The sequence below is a fragment of the Felis catus genome, chromosome A3 (assembly GCF_018350175.1).
Source record: "Felis catus isolate Fca126 chromosome A3, F.catus_Fca126_mat1.0, whole genome shotgun sequence".
NCBI lineage: Eukaryota > Metazoa > Chordata > Mammalia > Carnivora > Felidae > Felis > Felis catus.
In genome coordinates, this window is record NC_058370.1 from 30,151,100 (window position 1) to 30,164,610 (window position 13,511).

The following is a 13,511-nucleotide window of genomic DNA, read 5'->3' on the forward strand; positions in this document are numbered from 1 at the left end:
TTTAAATTTTTTTTTTTTTTTTAGAGGTCAGTGTGGCGTTACTTTTTTTACAAGTAAAATTAACAACCTGTAGTAGCATAGAGTACTTAAAATATTTTTTATTTGATAACTTTTCATTTGACAAGTGAATATGATTTTATTAACCTTCATTGTGAACTTGAAAACAATTTTTGTTTTCAGTTTTTGTTTTGTGTGGATTTAAAGCTGTGAATGAATTGTACACACCAGAAGTTTGTATATTTTCAGTTATCATACTTAGAACTGTTGAATATTTTAAATGATTTATACCATTAGAAAATTATAATATTATATCATTTTTCTAAGTACTTATTTTTATTGTGGGCAGGAAAATAAAAATAGCTTCTTCTCTGGGCCTCCTGTGCCCCTCCAGCTCTTGCCGCCTTCTCTCCATGGCACATCTTTAAAGCAGTGTTTCTCAAACTTTTTGGTCTCAGGACCCCTTTACACTCTTAAATTTTGAAAATTCCAAATAACTCTTGTTTGTGTGGGTTATATCTGTGTTTATTATATTAGATATAAAAACTAAGGAAATTCCTTATTAACTCATTTAAAAGCAGTAATAAACCTACTACATGTTAGCACAAAATGGCATATTTTTATGAAAAAGCAAACCCTATATTTAAAAAAACATCAGTGAGAAGAACGGTATCGTGTTACATTTTTGTAAAATCACCTCTCTGTCTGGCTCAGTAGAAGATAGGTGGATTATCATATTTTCTTCTGCATTCAGTTTGTTAGAATATGTTATTGTGGTTGAAGCATGTGAAGAAAATTAGGCTTTACTTGAATGTGTAGTAGGAAAAGGAAGGATATCTGAATAACATTTTTAAATAATTTTGGGTGGTCTTCTTTGACACTGCATCAAAGCTTGACAAGTGCTAATTTCTTAAACGTAAATTGCAGTGTGGAATCTAAAACATTATTAATGAACTTTTGGAATTTAAATTAAAATCTTTTGAGTTTTCTTATACTTTTGAATGGCTCTTTAAGCCTTGCATGGTTTTGTAACAGGTTATATGGGTTATTTAGAAAATAATCGTTCCCTGAACTATTCAGATCTTCCTAATTTTGATATATTTCATGATACAATATGAAAAAAATCACACTGGTTAATGTCACCATTTTTTTTAATTTTTTTTTTTAACGTTTATTTATTTTTGAGACAGAGAGAGACAGAGCATGAACGGGGGAGGGTCAGAGAGAGGGAGACATAGAATCTGAAACAGGCTCCAGGCTCTGAGCCGTCAGCCTAGAGCCCGACGCGGGGCTCGAACTCACGGACCGTGAGATCGTGACCTGAGCTGCAGTCAGACGCTTAACCGACTGAGCCACCCAGGCGCCCCGGTTAATGTCACCATTTAATCTCATCAGAAAATTTTAAGCATTGGGAAGTTTTATCTGGGTGGCAGAGACAGATTTTCCAAAACTAATTATTGCTTTGAAAGCCTGTATTTTATCTTTGGCAACAAATACTGCCAGTTGTTTTCTTTGAAGTGACAGACCTGCTTTGTTCATTTTTAAGGAAGTATCTACCAGATATCCAAGTCTGAGTAACCATAGTTTGTCAGTTGTCCTTTCAAGTAAAAATGATAAGTAGTGTTCGAGAAAAAAGCGGTAAGTTCAGCTCAGCACTCAAACAATTGCAAAAGCGATTTTCCTGGAGCCCGCAGTACTTTGTTAGACAGCAGAAGTGCTTTATGCACACTTCCCAGCCTGCCAGGCAGAATATTCAAAAGATGTGTATTCGTGGGCCACAGTTTAATAAAATTAGCAGTTTTTACCGCTTCATAAAGATACTCTTAAATGAAACTCCTTTTTCCTTGTGAACGTGTAGTATTAAAGAGTAACAGCGATTACTGGTACGGTTTGGTGCCTCTGCCCTGCTCTGTTCTCAGGTACCGGCAGTTTCACCCACCACTGCTCTTGCACCATCAGTAAATGCCAATGGGTCCCAAGGCCTCTGGCATTGTGAGGACCCCACTTTGAGAATGGCTGCTTTAAGGAGTTGTTTGCTCTTGCCCTTTCTGTCAGTTTATTTCTATCTGACGTCTTTCTCCAGCATCCCTCCCAGTGTGCCCTTGGTGGTGGTTCCTCCCGAGCCTAAGCAAAAAAGTTTAACTCCTTCCTTTCTTATCTCCATATTCAGCCTGCCAGTAAGTTCTGTCTGTTCTCCCTCTACAGTGTCTTCCCAATCCATTTACGATCTCCCTTTCATCTTCATCTCTACAATTGTTGTAAGACCCCAGCCATCCTCTGTTTTCTGGGCCACGGTGATAGCCTTGAAATTGGCCTCCCGGTTTTTGCCGTTGCCCCTTGCCCACCTCTCGCTTCTTGTCTCCTGTGGTCTCCTCTGTTTGCTCTGTTTCAGACACGCTGATGTTCTTCACGTTGCCTAGACACATCAGTCCCTTTCTCACTAAGACTTTAAGACTGTGCTCTTCCCTCTGCCTGAAACATTGTTCCCCAGCTTTTTTCACATGGCTTATCTCTTGTCATTCTCATCTTTTCCAAAGCTTTCTGGGATAACTCCCTGCCACCTGTTGGACACATCACATTCCTTTCATTTCTTCATGGTAGTTATCATCAGCTGAGTTAACTTGCTTATGTACTTAATTGTTTGCTTAGAGATGTTAGGTAGACACGTGTGGGGTAGAGGGAAGGCCTAGACTGGAGACATATAATTAGACATCACCAGGGTATAAATGGTGCTGATTTTACCAAGAGCTTTTTGAGTGGAGTGTTTGGGTGGAAGCCAGGTTTGAGAACAAAGTGGGTGAGTAGGATGTGAGGAAGCAGAAAGCAAAGTCTTGTGTGGAGGTTCACTCTCTTCAGAGGAGAGAGGAGGGGTAGGTTGGGTAATGGCTAGAAGGAGAGTTGAAATTTGAAGTTTTTATGTTTTGTTGTTTTTTTGGTAAAATGTGTGAGACTTAAGGACATTTAAATATGGATGTGGGAGGTTCCAGATGAGAGGGAGATGTGAAATGTTTAAGAGATGGAAGGAGGAATAGACAGGTGTATCTGTTTTGGAAAATGGGGAGTTGAGAGATTTTTGAGTGCTGAGCTTAAGCAAGGAGGTGAGACTGAGTGGTTTGAAATAGTAATTGGGAGTTAGTAGCAATTGTGGGGAAGGAGAGAGAGAATTAGTAGTAGGACTGACTGCTGGCAGAAGTAAAGTGCCAATTTGAAGTTGGTGAGCTGTGACCAGTCCTGGAACCAGCCTATCCAGTGTTGTGACTACCTCCAGCACAGCTTAGTTTTCTTTGCATTTAATTTGAATCAAAGGAGATCACTGGTTTCCTCTAGACCGGGGGTTTGCCAGGTAGCTCCATGAAAAGGCAGAAGGGTAGGCAAGTTTAGAGAATTGGCAGTTGTGTGTGTGAAATGATGTAGTGTGAAATCTTAAGTTGAATAGGAAAGGAAGTGCAGAAATGAAACAGCTAACTGGTTGGTTCACAGGCTGTTAAAGAACAGCCACTGTATGGGCTGTAGGGCCTGAAGAGGCATAGACCTGTCCGCCTTGTTTACCGTTGCATTATTAGTGGTCTCGCACATAGTAAGTACAAAGAAAAGTAAATCTTTGACAGATAAAGGAATGTTGTTTATATACTATTAATTTCTTCTCTCCGTGTAAATTTATCTTTAAAAATCTATGTCTATTTTCTTCTCAAATGTCTGGTAGTTATGCTGATTATTATAAATTACTCTTTTTTTGTTCTTTTCAGGCCAAATAGAATAATGAGACTTCGTTTTAATCATTTTGCTACAGAGTGTAGTTGGGATCATTTATACGTTTATGATGGAGACTCAATTTACGCACCACTAGTTGCTGCCTTTAGGTAAGCTCTGTCATAGAAGTACTAGTTAATCATTATCTGATTTCTGAATTCACACTTACCTCCTAGATTGCAAACTTTTATTGCTCATCACTTTTATTATCACTTACTTACCACCTTTATTTCATGGCGAGAGTGCTAGTTCTGGAGTCCTCTGTCACTTGTGTGCTAGGCCTGACTTGGTTTCCTGTAGATACTAGGTAAGTTTCTGGGCAGAGGACTGGACCTCTCATTTCGGTTTCCTGATGTATCAAATTGTGGTAGTACTATCAAGTTTACTTACTTCTTGTGGTGGTGGTGAAGTTTACATTTAAAAAATGTTTTGTGAGTAATATATTGGATATTGTTTTTGTGAAAAATTTAAATCAGGACCCACATTCACCTTGACCCTTGTGTTCCTCATTGCATAGGCCTTCAGGAGTTATTTGTTGAATCCAGATATAGTTTGTGTGTGTGTGTGTGTGTGTGTGTGTGTGTGTGTATTTATGTATATGCATTAATATGGGTGAAGGAAGCTTTTTGGAAAAATACACAGAAAATGAACAGCAGTTACCTGTGGAAAATGAGGAAAATGCCAATTTTGTGTTGTGATTTTTTAAACAAGTATATTCCTTATTAGGAAACGCTTAACACTAAATACATGGGGTATTCTGAATTGTTTCGGCATTTTATTTTTTATTAACAGTAAGTAGCTGTGTTGTTTATTATGTTTTTGACTGCATGGGAATTCAAAAACGTTCTATTTTTCTTCCTTTAACTCAATAGACGATTTATGAACTATATTTTTCAAAACTGCACATCCCCTTAGAGAGCCATAGCTGTCAGTTTTTCATCTGCAGCTGACTTTCTGGATTTCTTTCTCTGACTTTAAAAAGAAATCAGTTCGACAAATATTTTTTGTATTCCTCACATGGGGCTGGTGTAGTTGATGTTTCCTGTCAGTGAGGAGGTAACAGAGAGTAAAGAGTACACAAGAAGCCAGAGAGCTCAGGAGATCAGGGGACTAATGTGCCCTTGTATTTCTCCATTCCCTTGGGCTTAGAATTCTCCCCAGCATGTCTTTGAACTGAGCACTGAGGTTATTTTCTGGGTTTCAAAGGTCTACTCTGGAGCCAAAGAGCAGAGTATAGGCCATGCTAAGCAGTAAAATGTCATTGTCGAAGCATTGGGTGCACTTATCTTTATGCCAGAGTTTGAAGCGTACCTTAGGTTACAGCAAGGCACCCCAAACTTCAACACAAGTAAGGAAACTGTCTCTGTTATGCTGTTATCATGATAGTACTTGGGGGTTCACTTGACACTGAGTTTATGAGTCAGAATTCATGGAGTCCCTATTATGTGCCAGGCACTGTGCATCAGCTTGCCAGTAGCCCTTGGGGGAGCATCAGCCAAGCAGGTGTGCATAACCCTGTGGTTCACCTGGATTGTGTGTCTGGTGAGCCGACACGTGAAGCAACAACAGCAACAAAAGAAGCATGAGGCTGTAATTTTTCTAGTCAGTGACTTCTTTTTAAATTATTATTTATTTTTTATTTTATTTATTTAATTTGAGAGAGGGAGCATGAGCGGGGGGCGGGGGGAGAGAGAGAGAGAGGGAGAGAGAATCTTAAGCAGGCTCCATGCTTAGCATAGAGCTCAACACAGGGCTCGATCTCATGACCCTGGGGTCATGACCTAAGCCGAAACCCAGTCAGAGGCTCAACCGACTGAGCCAGCTGGGCATCCCTAAGTCGGTGACTTCTGAGAGAAGCCAAAGTATATGCACAGATTAATAGAAGGATTTTTATGTTTCTCTAAAAAAGCTGGTTAATTGATAATATACATTAATCCATTGGTTATTTTAAAATTTAAACTGACAACATAGTGTGAATTCTCTAAGATGTTAGTGAAAAAAATGTGTGTTTAAAAATCAAAATTTACCTGAAACACAAAACTCCTAAAAGCACCAATGTGCAGAACACCTTGAAAACAACTGTTGAAGCCATGAGGGTGCTGTCACAAGGTGGAGGCTGAGGGGTGCTGCTGGGCCAGGGGAGTTCTCAAGAGGGGAATCAAACCGGTGGTGATGTGCAGGCATCCCAGAGTGTTGAGAGCCTGCTGGCAGACAGCCCAGCTAATAAGAAAAGAACCACATGGGATTCAGAAACTGGGGACTGTTTATCCCAGTTCTGCCCCAGTCTCTGTATGAACCTGAACAGGTCATTTAAGTGCTCTTGTACTCGGCTTTGGCCCAAAGTGCTGGCGTCGTACCGTGTTTTCTCTGAGTATGTTGCAAACTACAAAGTTTAATTTGATTCTGAGCTGGTTGATCACATTTATCTTTTACATATGGAATTTCTGAATAAAATTTGTTTATCAGAACAAAATTTGGTCATCAAACAGAGTTCCATTAGCAGACAAATCTGAGAACCGCTGGACCAAGACTCTTGAGCTGTACCACATCTTGATTTTGTGGTGTGTTCAGTTCAACAAATGTATAAACGTAGCACCTTTGTGGAGCAGCTCTTCTGCTGGGATCTGTTGGTAGGAGATGCAGAGGTGGTAGTGGTGATGGAACAGGGAGAGTAGTTTTCCTTTCTGAGAACATCCTTCAACAGAACATTATTCCTTTTAAAGTTTTTTGTGTGTATGTGTTAATTCTTTTTTGGTGGGGGAGTGACATTGATAAGGCAGTTGTTTAGACTGTGATGAAGGGCTGTTAGAGGAGCCATGTGATGGCGTCATCAGACCATGGCGCAGAGAGTAGTCAAAGGCAGGCACCTCTCAGGGTCTCGGACCTTCCTTTACCAGGCGGAAGTACAGACTCTGCCTCGCCCCGCCACCGGGCTCTGACCCCTGACTTTAAAAATCTGGCTTACTTTCCAATCTCCCAGCCTTTGAAGAGCGTCTGGTCTTGCAAGGAGACCTAGGACTGCTAGTAAACTTGGGTAGTGTAGTTGGTGAAGTCAGGGTGTGCCCCAGGTGTGTTCACAGAGCCCATGTCTGCCTGGCACCGTGATAATGAATATCTTTGAATAGCGATTTTCAAAAATGGTTCTGAACAGTGGTACTCTGTGTTTAAAACAAAGGTTATATAGAACCCCAGGGCAGGCAGTTCTTGATTTGCTCAAGTTGAAAAACTGGCTGCAACCTAAGCTGTGCTTGTGTGTATTTATCTACCTGGGGGCAGGAGGTGGCGGGGGGGGGGGGGTGGGAAGCAGCTCGGGGTGACAGTTGAATGGCATGCCTGCAGCATCACTTTCTCACCCACGCACTTTCCATTGCTTTGCATGCTGGGTTGAGGCTGCATTTGTATTCATTTACCCTGTAAAAGTTTATTTTTGTCATAAACCAGTTGTTTTATTTTCACACTGGGAGAAAGTAGCACATTCTAAAGCTGTCATAATGTCAGGTTTTCAAATATAAAGAAGCAAATGCCCAAGTCTCTCTGACAGTGGGGAAGCTGACCCCCTTTCTCCAGCATCATGGTCATCTAAAGGTGGCCCTCGCACCCCTTCTGTGACTCTGTTCTTTCTCCCTCCACCCTTTCTACCGTTCGTCCTGCACACTTAAATGTCCCCACCATATAAATAATAGATATCGTTAGCCATCATTTACTGAATACCTATTAATGTGAGGCAATCAGTGTTTAAGCACTTCATGTGCTGTAATAGTTTGATTCTTATTGTATCACTGCCGGGTGGATAGGATTTCTCTCCATGTGCACTTAGGACACTGAGGTTCCCAGATGTCTATGACATGCCCAGTGATGTGGAGTGAGAATTGGCATTCCCTCTGGTCCTAAAGCTCATGCTAGGATAAGAGTGCTGTGTTTTCCACATGTGACTGAAGCCCCGAGTCATCCTGGGCCAGTATTTCTTATGGGAAGATTGCTTTCAGCATATCTGTTTCTACATCGCCCTCTTATAAGTACTTCCCCACTTAGCATTTCAAGGGATTCTGGTACATAAAACTGATGAAAGCAAATGTCACCTTTTCCAAGATGCCTTCCCTAACTGCCCTTTCTAAAGTAGCACCTTTTTTTCAGAATCTTTATTTTTGAGAGAGAGAGAGAAACAGAGAGAGGGAGACATAGAATCTGAAACAGGCTCCAGGCTCTGAGCTGTCAGCACAGAGCCTGATGCAGGGCTTGAACTCATGAACCATGATTTCATGACCTGAACCGAAGCCGGATGCTTAAATGACCCAGGTGCCCCCCCCTCCCCTTTTAAGTTTATTTCTTTATCTTGACAGAGAGAGAGAGAGAGAGAGAGCGAGCGAGAGAGCGAGCCTGTGCATGCATGCGTGAGCAGGGAAGGGGCATAGAGAGAGGGAAATAGAAAATCCCAAGCAGGCTCCACACTGCCAGCACAGAGCCCACTGTGGGGCTCGAACTCACGAGCCATGAGATCATGACCTGAGCCGAAACCAAGAGTTGGACGCTTAACCAGCTGAGCCACCCAGGTGCCCCTCCCACCTTTTTTTTTAAGAGAACAGGAGGGGCAGAGGGAGAGAGAGAGAATCTTAAGGAGGCTCCATGCCCAGAGTGGGCCTTGAAATCATGACCCTGGGATCATGACTTGAGCTGAAATCAAGAATTGGACACTGAACTGACTGAGCCACCCAGGTGCCCCAGCGCCTTTGTTCTTGCACTGTTTTTTTCTTTTTATAGCATTTATCTCTGCTTGGTGTTACATATACACGCCTATATGTGGGGGTGGGGGATATTTCTGGCCTTATTTGTTGTTTCTCTAATGTGAACTCCATGAGAGCAGAGGCTTCTTCACTGTTGTGTTCTGGTACCTAGAACAGTGTCTCACATGTGGTATCAGTGAATATTTGTGAGTTGAATACACAATGCAGAATGCTTCACTGTTTTGTAAACCCTGGAGTACCTACACAGTCCTAGAGTTTGTAGAATTCAGTCTAGATATTCTTATTGAATGAAAATCCTGGCTCCTCTTCCTAATTTCCCGCTTCTCTATTCTTCCATTTCATTATTTTTATATGCACTTACCTAAATATGTGTAAATGTACACATATACTAGGTCCATTGTTTTGCATCTTGTTTTTTTCCCTACTTATCAGAATGCCTCGATGAGTTCCTTGTTAGTTCTGCAGAACTACCGGTATGGAATGATTGATGCACCTAACTCTCTGCAGATGAGCATTTAGGAGGTTTTCTTCTCCTTTAAAAAAAATTTCTTGGGGGGGGTGCCTGGGTGGCTCAGTTGGTTGAGCATCCCGACTTCGGCTCAGGTCATGATCTTGCAGTCCGTGAGTTCCAGCCCTGCACCAGGCTCTGGGCTGACCGTTCAGAGCCTGGAGCCTGTTTCTGATTCTGTGTCTCCCCCTCTCTCTGCCCTTCTCCTGCTCATGCTCTGTCTCTCTCACTCTCAAAAATGAATAAATGTTAAAAAAAATTAAAAAAAATTTTTTTTTTGTATTTAGGTCATCATTATACTCCACGTAGGGCTTGAACTCATGACCCTGAGATCAGGAGTCACATGCTGTATTGACCGAGCCAGCCAGGCACCCCTAGGTGGTTTCCAATGTATTGCCATTCTGACTAGTGCTGCAGTGAGGGTGGTTGTATATTAGTCTTTGTGTACACGAGCAAGTGTTAGTTCTACAAAGAACTTAGAATTGCAAGGTCACAGTGAATGACCATTTAAGATTGTCATAGGCCCTTGAGGGAGTAGTTTACATGGTATGTGCTTTGGGAAAGCAAGGAGGCTAGTGCAGCTGGGGTTGAGTGACTGAAGGGAAGAGAGTAGTAATGAGATGTTTGTTCATTGTGTGGGGTTGTGTGTGTGAATCAGATTGCATAGGGCCTGGTAAGGATTAAGGTTTTCACTGAATGAGGTGTTGGTGGTGGTTGTGGTGGTGATAGTGAGTTGGTTATTGGGCAAAAGATGTGAGCATATGAAGAAATGCAAAAGGCAAGTAAACACAGGAAGAATGATTAACCTCAGGAATATAAAAGAAACTCAAAACCACAATATAAAAAAATCACTTTTCACTTACCAGGTTAGCAAGGCTAATATAGGACTGGTACTTCTTCTTCTTGGCAGGTGAGGTAGGATGGACCTTTTTATTCTTTATTGATGAGACTTCAGATTGGTATATGGCTTCTGGAAAGCATATGGATCAAGAGCCTTAAAGCCATCATTTAGACCCTTTGATTTGATAGTTTTTAACACTCTCCAGACACCCAGCAAATACTATTGTGTGCTGGAATCCAAATGAGAGAGGAAATGCTTCTGGTGTTATTACTTGTAAAATAGAATATAGGCTGTGATAATGGTATCAGGCAAAAAAAAGTACATCAGAATACTAATAGAGTTAAGATTGTGGGTGTTTAGCCAATTTATTTATATTTTTACTTTTCATACTTTTCAGTAGTATATATTTGGCATTCATCAACTCATAAAGTTTGTTAGTTTCTGTAATTTTGAAGGTTTACTCAGTCTTTCAAAGAACCATTACAAACAGTTTTGTATACATAAAAAAAGAATAGGGTGATTGATTTCAAATCTCATTAGAAATATAACCCAGGATAAAGGCAAGCCTAGGAAAGATTCAGATCTGTCCCGCTGAGGATTCAGAACTGGATCCAGAACTAACAGGGTGGCACTATGCATTTATCACAGGAATTTGCCCCTTTTCCTGGAAGTGTTTTTTTGTTTGTTTGTTTTTAATTATAAGGATGAATTCCAGTTTTGAATTTGTATGCCGCCATGTGACATGCCTGTTGAGTATACTTCCTTTTATAAGAAATGTGTTTCCATTTCAGTGGCCTCATCGTTCCTGAGAGAGACGGCAACGAGACTGTCCCCGAGGTTGTTGCCACATCAGGTTATGCCCTGCTGCATTTTTTTAGTGATGCTGCTTATAATTTGACTGGATTTAATATCACTTACAAGTAAGATATTTAAGTCTAATCTTTGTGATTTTATGAAGAAACTTTACTCTTTGTTTTAACAATAATAATGACTAACATAGTTGAGGGCTGACAGTGTGCCAGGCATTGCACTAAGCAGTTTGCATGGATTTTCTCATTTAAAGTTCCTTCAAAAACTCATGAGGTATGGGCGCTGTTTGTTCACTTGTTCTGTAATTGAGGAAACTGGTGGGAAATGGTAAAATACATTGTTAGAGTGGTGGGACCACAATTTCATCCCAGCTCTAACTGCCTTTGAGCTTCTCCTGGAAGAGAGGGGCATTTTTCTGCTAATGGATAAAAGCATTGGGTTTTTTTTGCTGAGTGCAATTTAACAACTATTACTCATTTTCACGTACTCGGGTTGGCCCATTGATGAGAACTTCGTTGAGGTTACGAAGGAAATGCAGACAACAGACTTAGGCAGCTTTGGGAATTTGTTGTGATAGGAAAGAGGCTAACTTTTGGCCTTTCTTTTTTTCCTCTTAAGAAATGTTTGTTTTCATAAGTGGTTAAATTCATACAGCACCCTTAGCAAAGGGTTTGTGCTGAAGAGCTTCTGTGGCCCACACAGCCTAAGATACTATTTGGGTTTTTACAGAATAAGTTTGCCAACTCCTGGCAGAGGCAGTAAGCTCCATGTATAACCGTTATGCTGGATTCTACTTCTGCCCATATTCTCAGGCTCTCCATATTCTCGTAGGCCTATTTAGAGCCAGCTCTACCTTGTTTGATATGGTGATTTAGCTTTTCAGGTGCCCGGGGTTGGTGACTTGGCAGCCTGGGCAGTGTATCACAGTACTAGCAAGGTGATTTTTAGTGACCCAGGCAGGCATAAAGGCTAGGTTAAGGGGAAAGACTAATGAGTCTGGTTGGGTACAAGTGAGATGTGTAAGCAGGACATTGATATTCAGATCTAGGGCCCAGAAGAGCTGCCAGAGCTGGGGATGTCATCTGGGAGTCACTGGCACGCGGACAGTGACTCACTGGCTTATGGGCCCGAGTGCACAGTGAGGAGAGGGGCAGTAGAAGCAGCTAAGGGACAGAGGAATGCCAATGCGCTGTTTGTCACAGAAGCTCAGAAAAGAAAGTTTCAAGGAGGGAACTGACAGCTAGGAGATTGGGTAAGCAGAGGGGGCCCTAGGTGACCCTAGCTGAGGAGGGTAAGGTCAGAGACCTGGTGGGGGCACAGTTCACAGTGGAAGGTTAGAAAGTCATGGCACTGAGTGGGACACTCAGCTCTAAAGGGGAGGGGAGAAGTTTAGGCCAGAGCTTTGCTTTGCTTTTGTTTTTTTTAAGTATTTATTTAAGTAATCTCTACATCCAGCGTGGGGATCAAACTCACAACCCCAGATCAAGAGTCAGGTGTTCTTCTGACTGAGCCAGCCAGGCATCCCCTTAGGCCAGGGCATTTCAAACTGCACATGGCACTGAGATCTCCTGGAGGGCTTGTTAAGACGCAGATTCCTGAACCCTATCCAGAAACTGTAGTTCAACAGAGCTGGGGCCTGAGAATCCAAATTTCTGATAAGTTCCTGGGTGATGCTGCTGCTGCCTACCCATGGTCCACACTCTGAGTAGCATTGCTCTAGCCATTCAACTAGGCCTTGTTCTGGGTTCCCTGTAGGTCCTTAGGCACAGTCTTAGCTCTTGCAAGCCCCCTCATAATAGCAGCCTTGAGGGAGAAGAGAAACTCCAGGGAGGGAGCACCCCTGGAGGGGGCACAATTCAAGCACCCCTTGACATTGGAAACCCTTTGCCCTATCACTGGAGAGTTCTAGCTCTGTGACCAAGAAACGCATGTTATTCTTACCCTGATTGGTTAAGGGAGCCTTGATCTCTCCTGGAGACCAGAATTAGTATTTATTTGTTAAGTGAAGGAAGGTTGAGGTTATCCTAAATTTTAATAGCTTCTTGGTTCCAAGATCTCTATTCTTTAAAAAGGAGTCCTAAACCATTTTAGGGGTTCCAGACCCTTTGAAAAGCCAAATAAAACGATGATCTTTATTCCCAGAAGAATGCCTAGAAACACATACATAAAACATTGTTATTCTTTTTACAGGCATCCTCAAGTTGCACTGAATCCTAGCTTTGGTCTGACCGTAGCTGGGGGACCCTTGAGACTGGCTACCCACAGCTACTTAGATGTTCCCTGATTTTCTTTTAAAAGAAGAAAAAAACAGTTATATTTTATTTTCACACAAATTGACACTTCATTTTATTTCTGAGTCATATTTTAAGCACAGATAATTAGACCAATTTTTCTCATTACTCCAGTTTAGACATACAAACAGATGTTTTGATGTATTATTACCTGCCACTTTCACTTTTCAGAGGTTAAAAAATGATGTTTGTTTTGAGATTTTTATGTAACATTCATTCATTTATTTATTTATTTATTTATTTATTTATTTAGAGCACAAACAGGTGAGGGGCAGAGAGAAGAGAGCTAGAATCTGAAGCAGGCTCCATGCCATCAGCGCAGAGCCCGATGTGGGGCTTGAACTCACAAACCTTGAGATCATGACCTGACCTGAGATCAAGAGTCAGATACTTAACTGACTGAGCCACCCAGGCGCTCCTATTTATTTAATTTTAAAGTTTATTTACTTATTCTGAGAGAGAGAGAGAGAAAGTGAGTGCAAGCACAAGTGGGGGAGGGGCAGAGAGAGAGAGGGAGAGGGAATCCCAAGCAGGCTCCTTGGTGTCAGTGTGGAGCCTGATGCAGGGCTCCA

At 41.7% G+C, this 13,511-nt stretch overlaps 1 protein-coding gene across 5 annotated transcripts in view; it reads left to right on the forward strand.

Moving 5' to 3' along the window:
- ATRN (attractin) overlaps positions 1-13,511 on the forward strand; it is a 162,539-nt gene that overhangs the window by 36,712 nt on the left and 112,316 nt on the right. For all 5 annotated transcript variants that reach the window (XM_019826774.3, XM_019826775.3, XM_019826778.3 and 2 more), the window contains exons 3-4: positions 3,744-3,857; positions 10,630-10,758. In XM_019826774.3, coding sequence (XP_019682333.2) covers positions 3,744-3,857; positions 10,630-10,758 — 243 coding nt within the window. The remainder of the gene's footprint in view (positions 1-3,743; positions 3,858-10,629; positions 10,759-13,511) is intronic.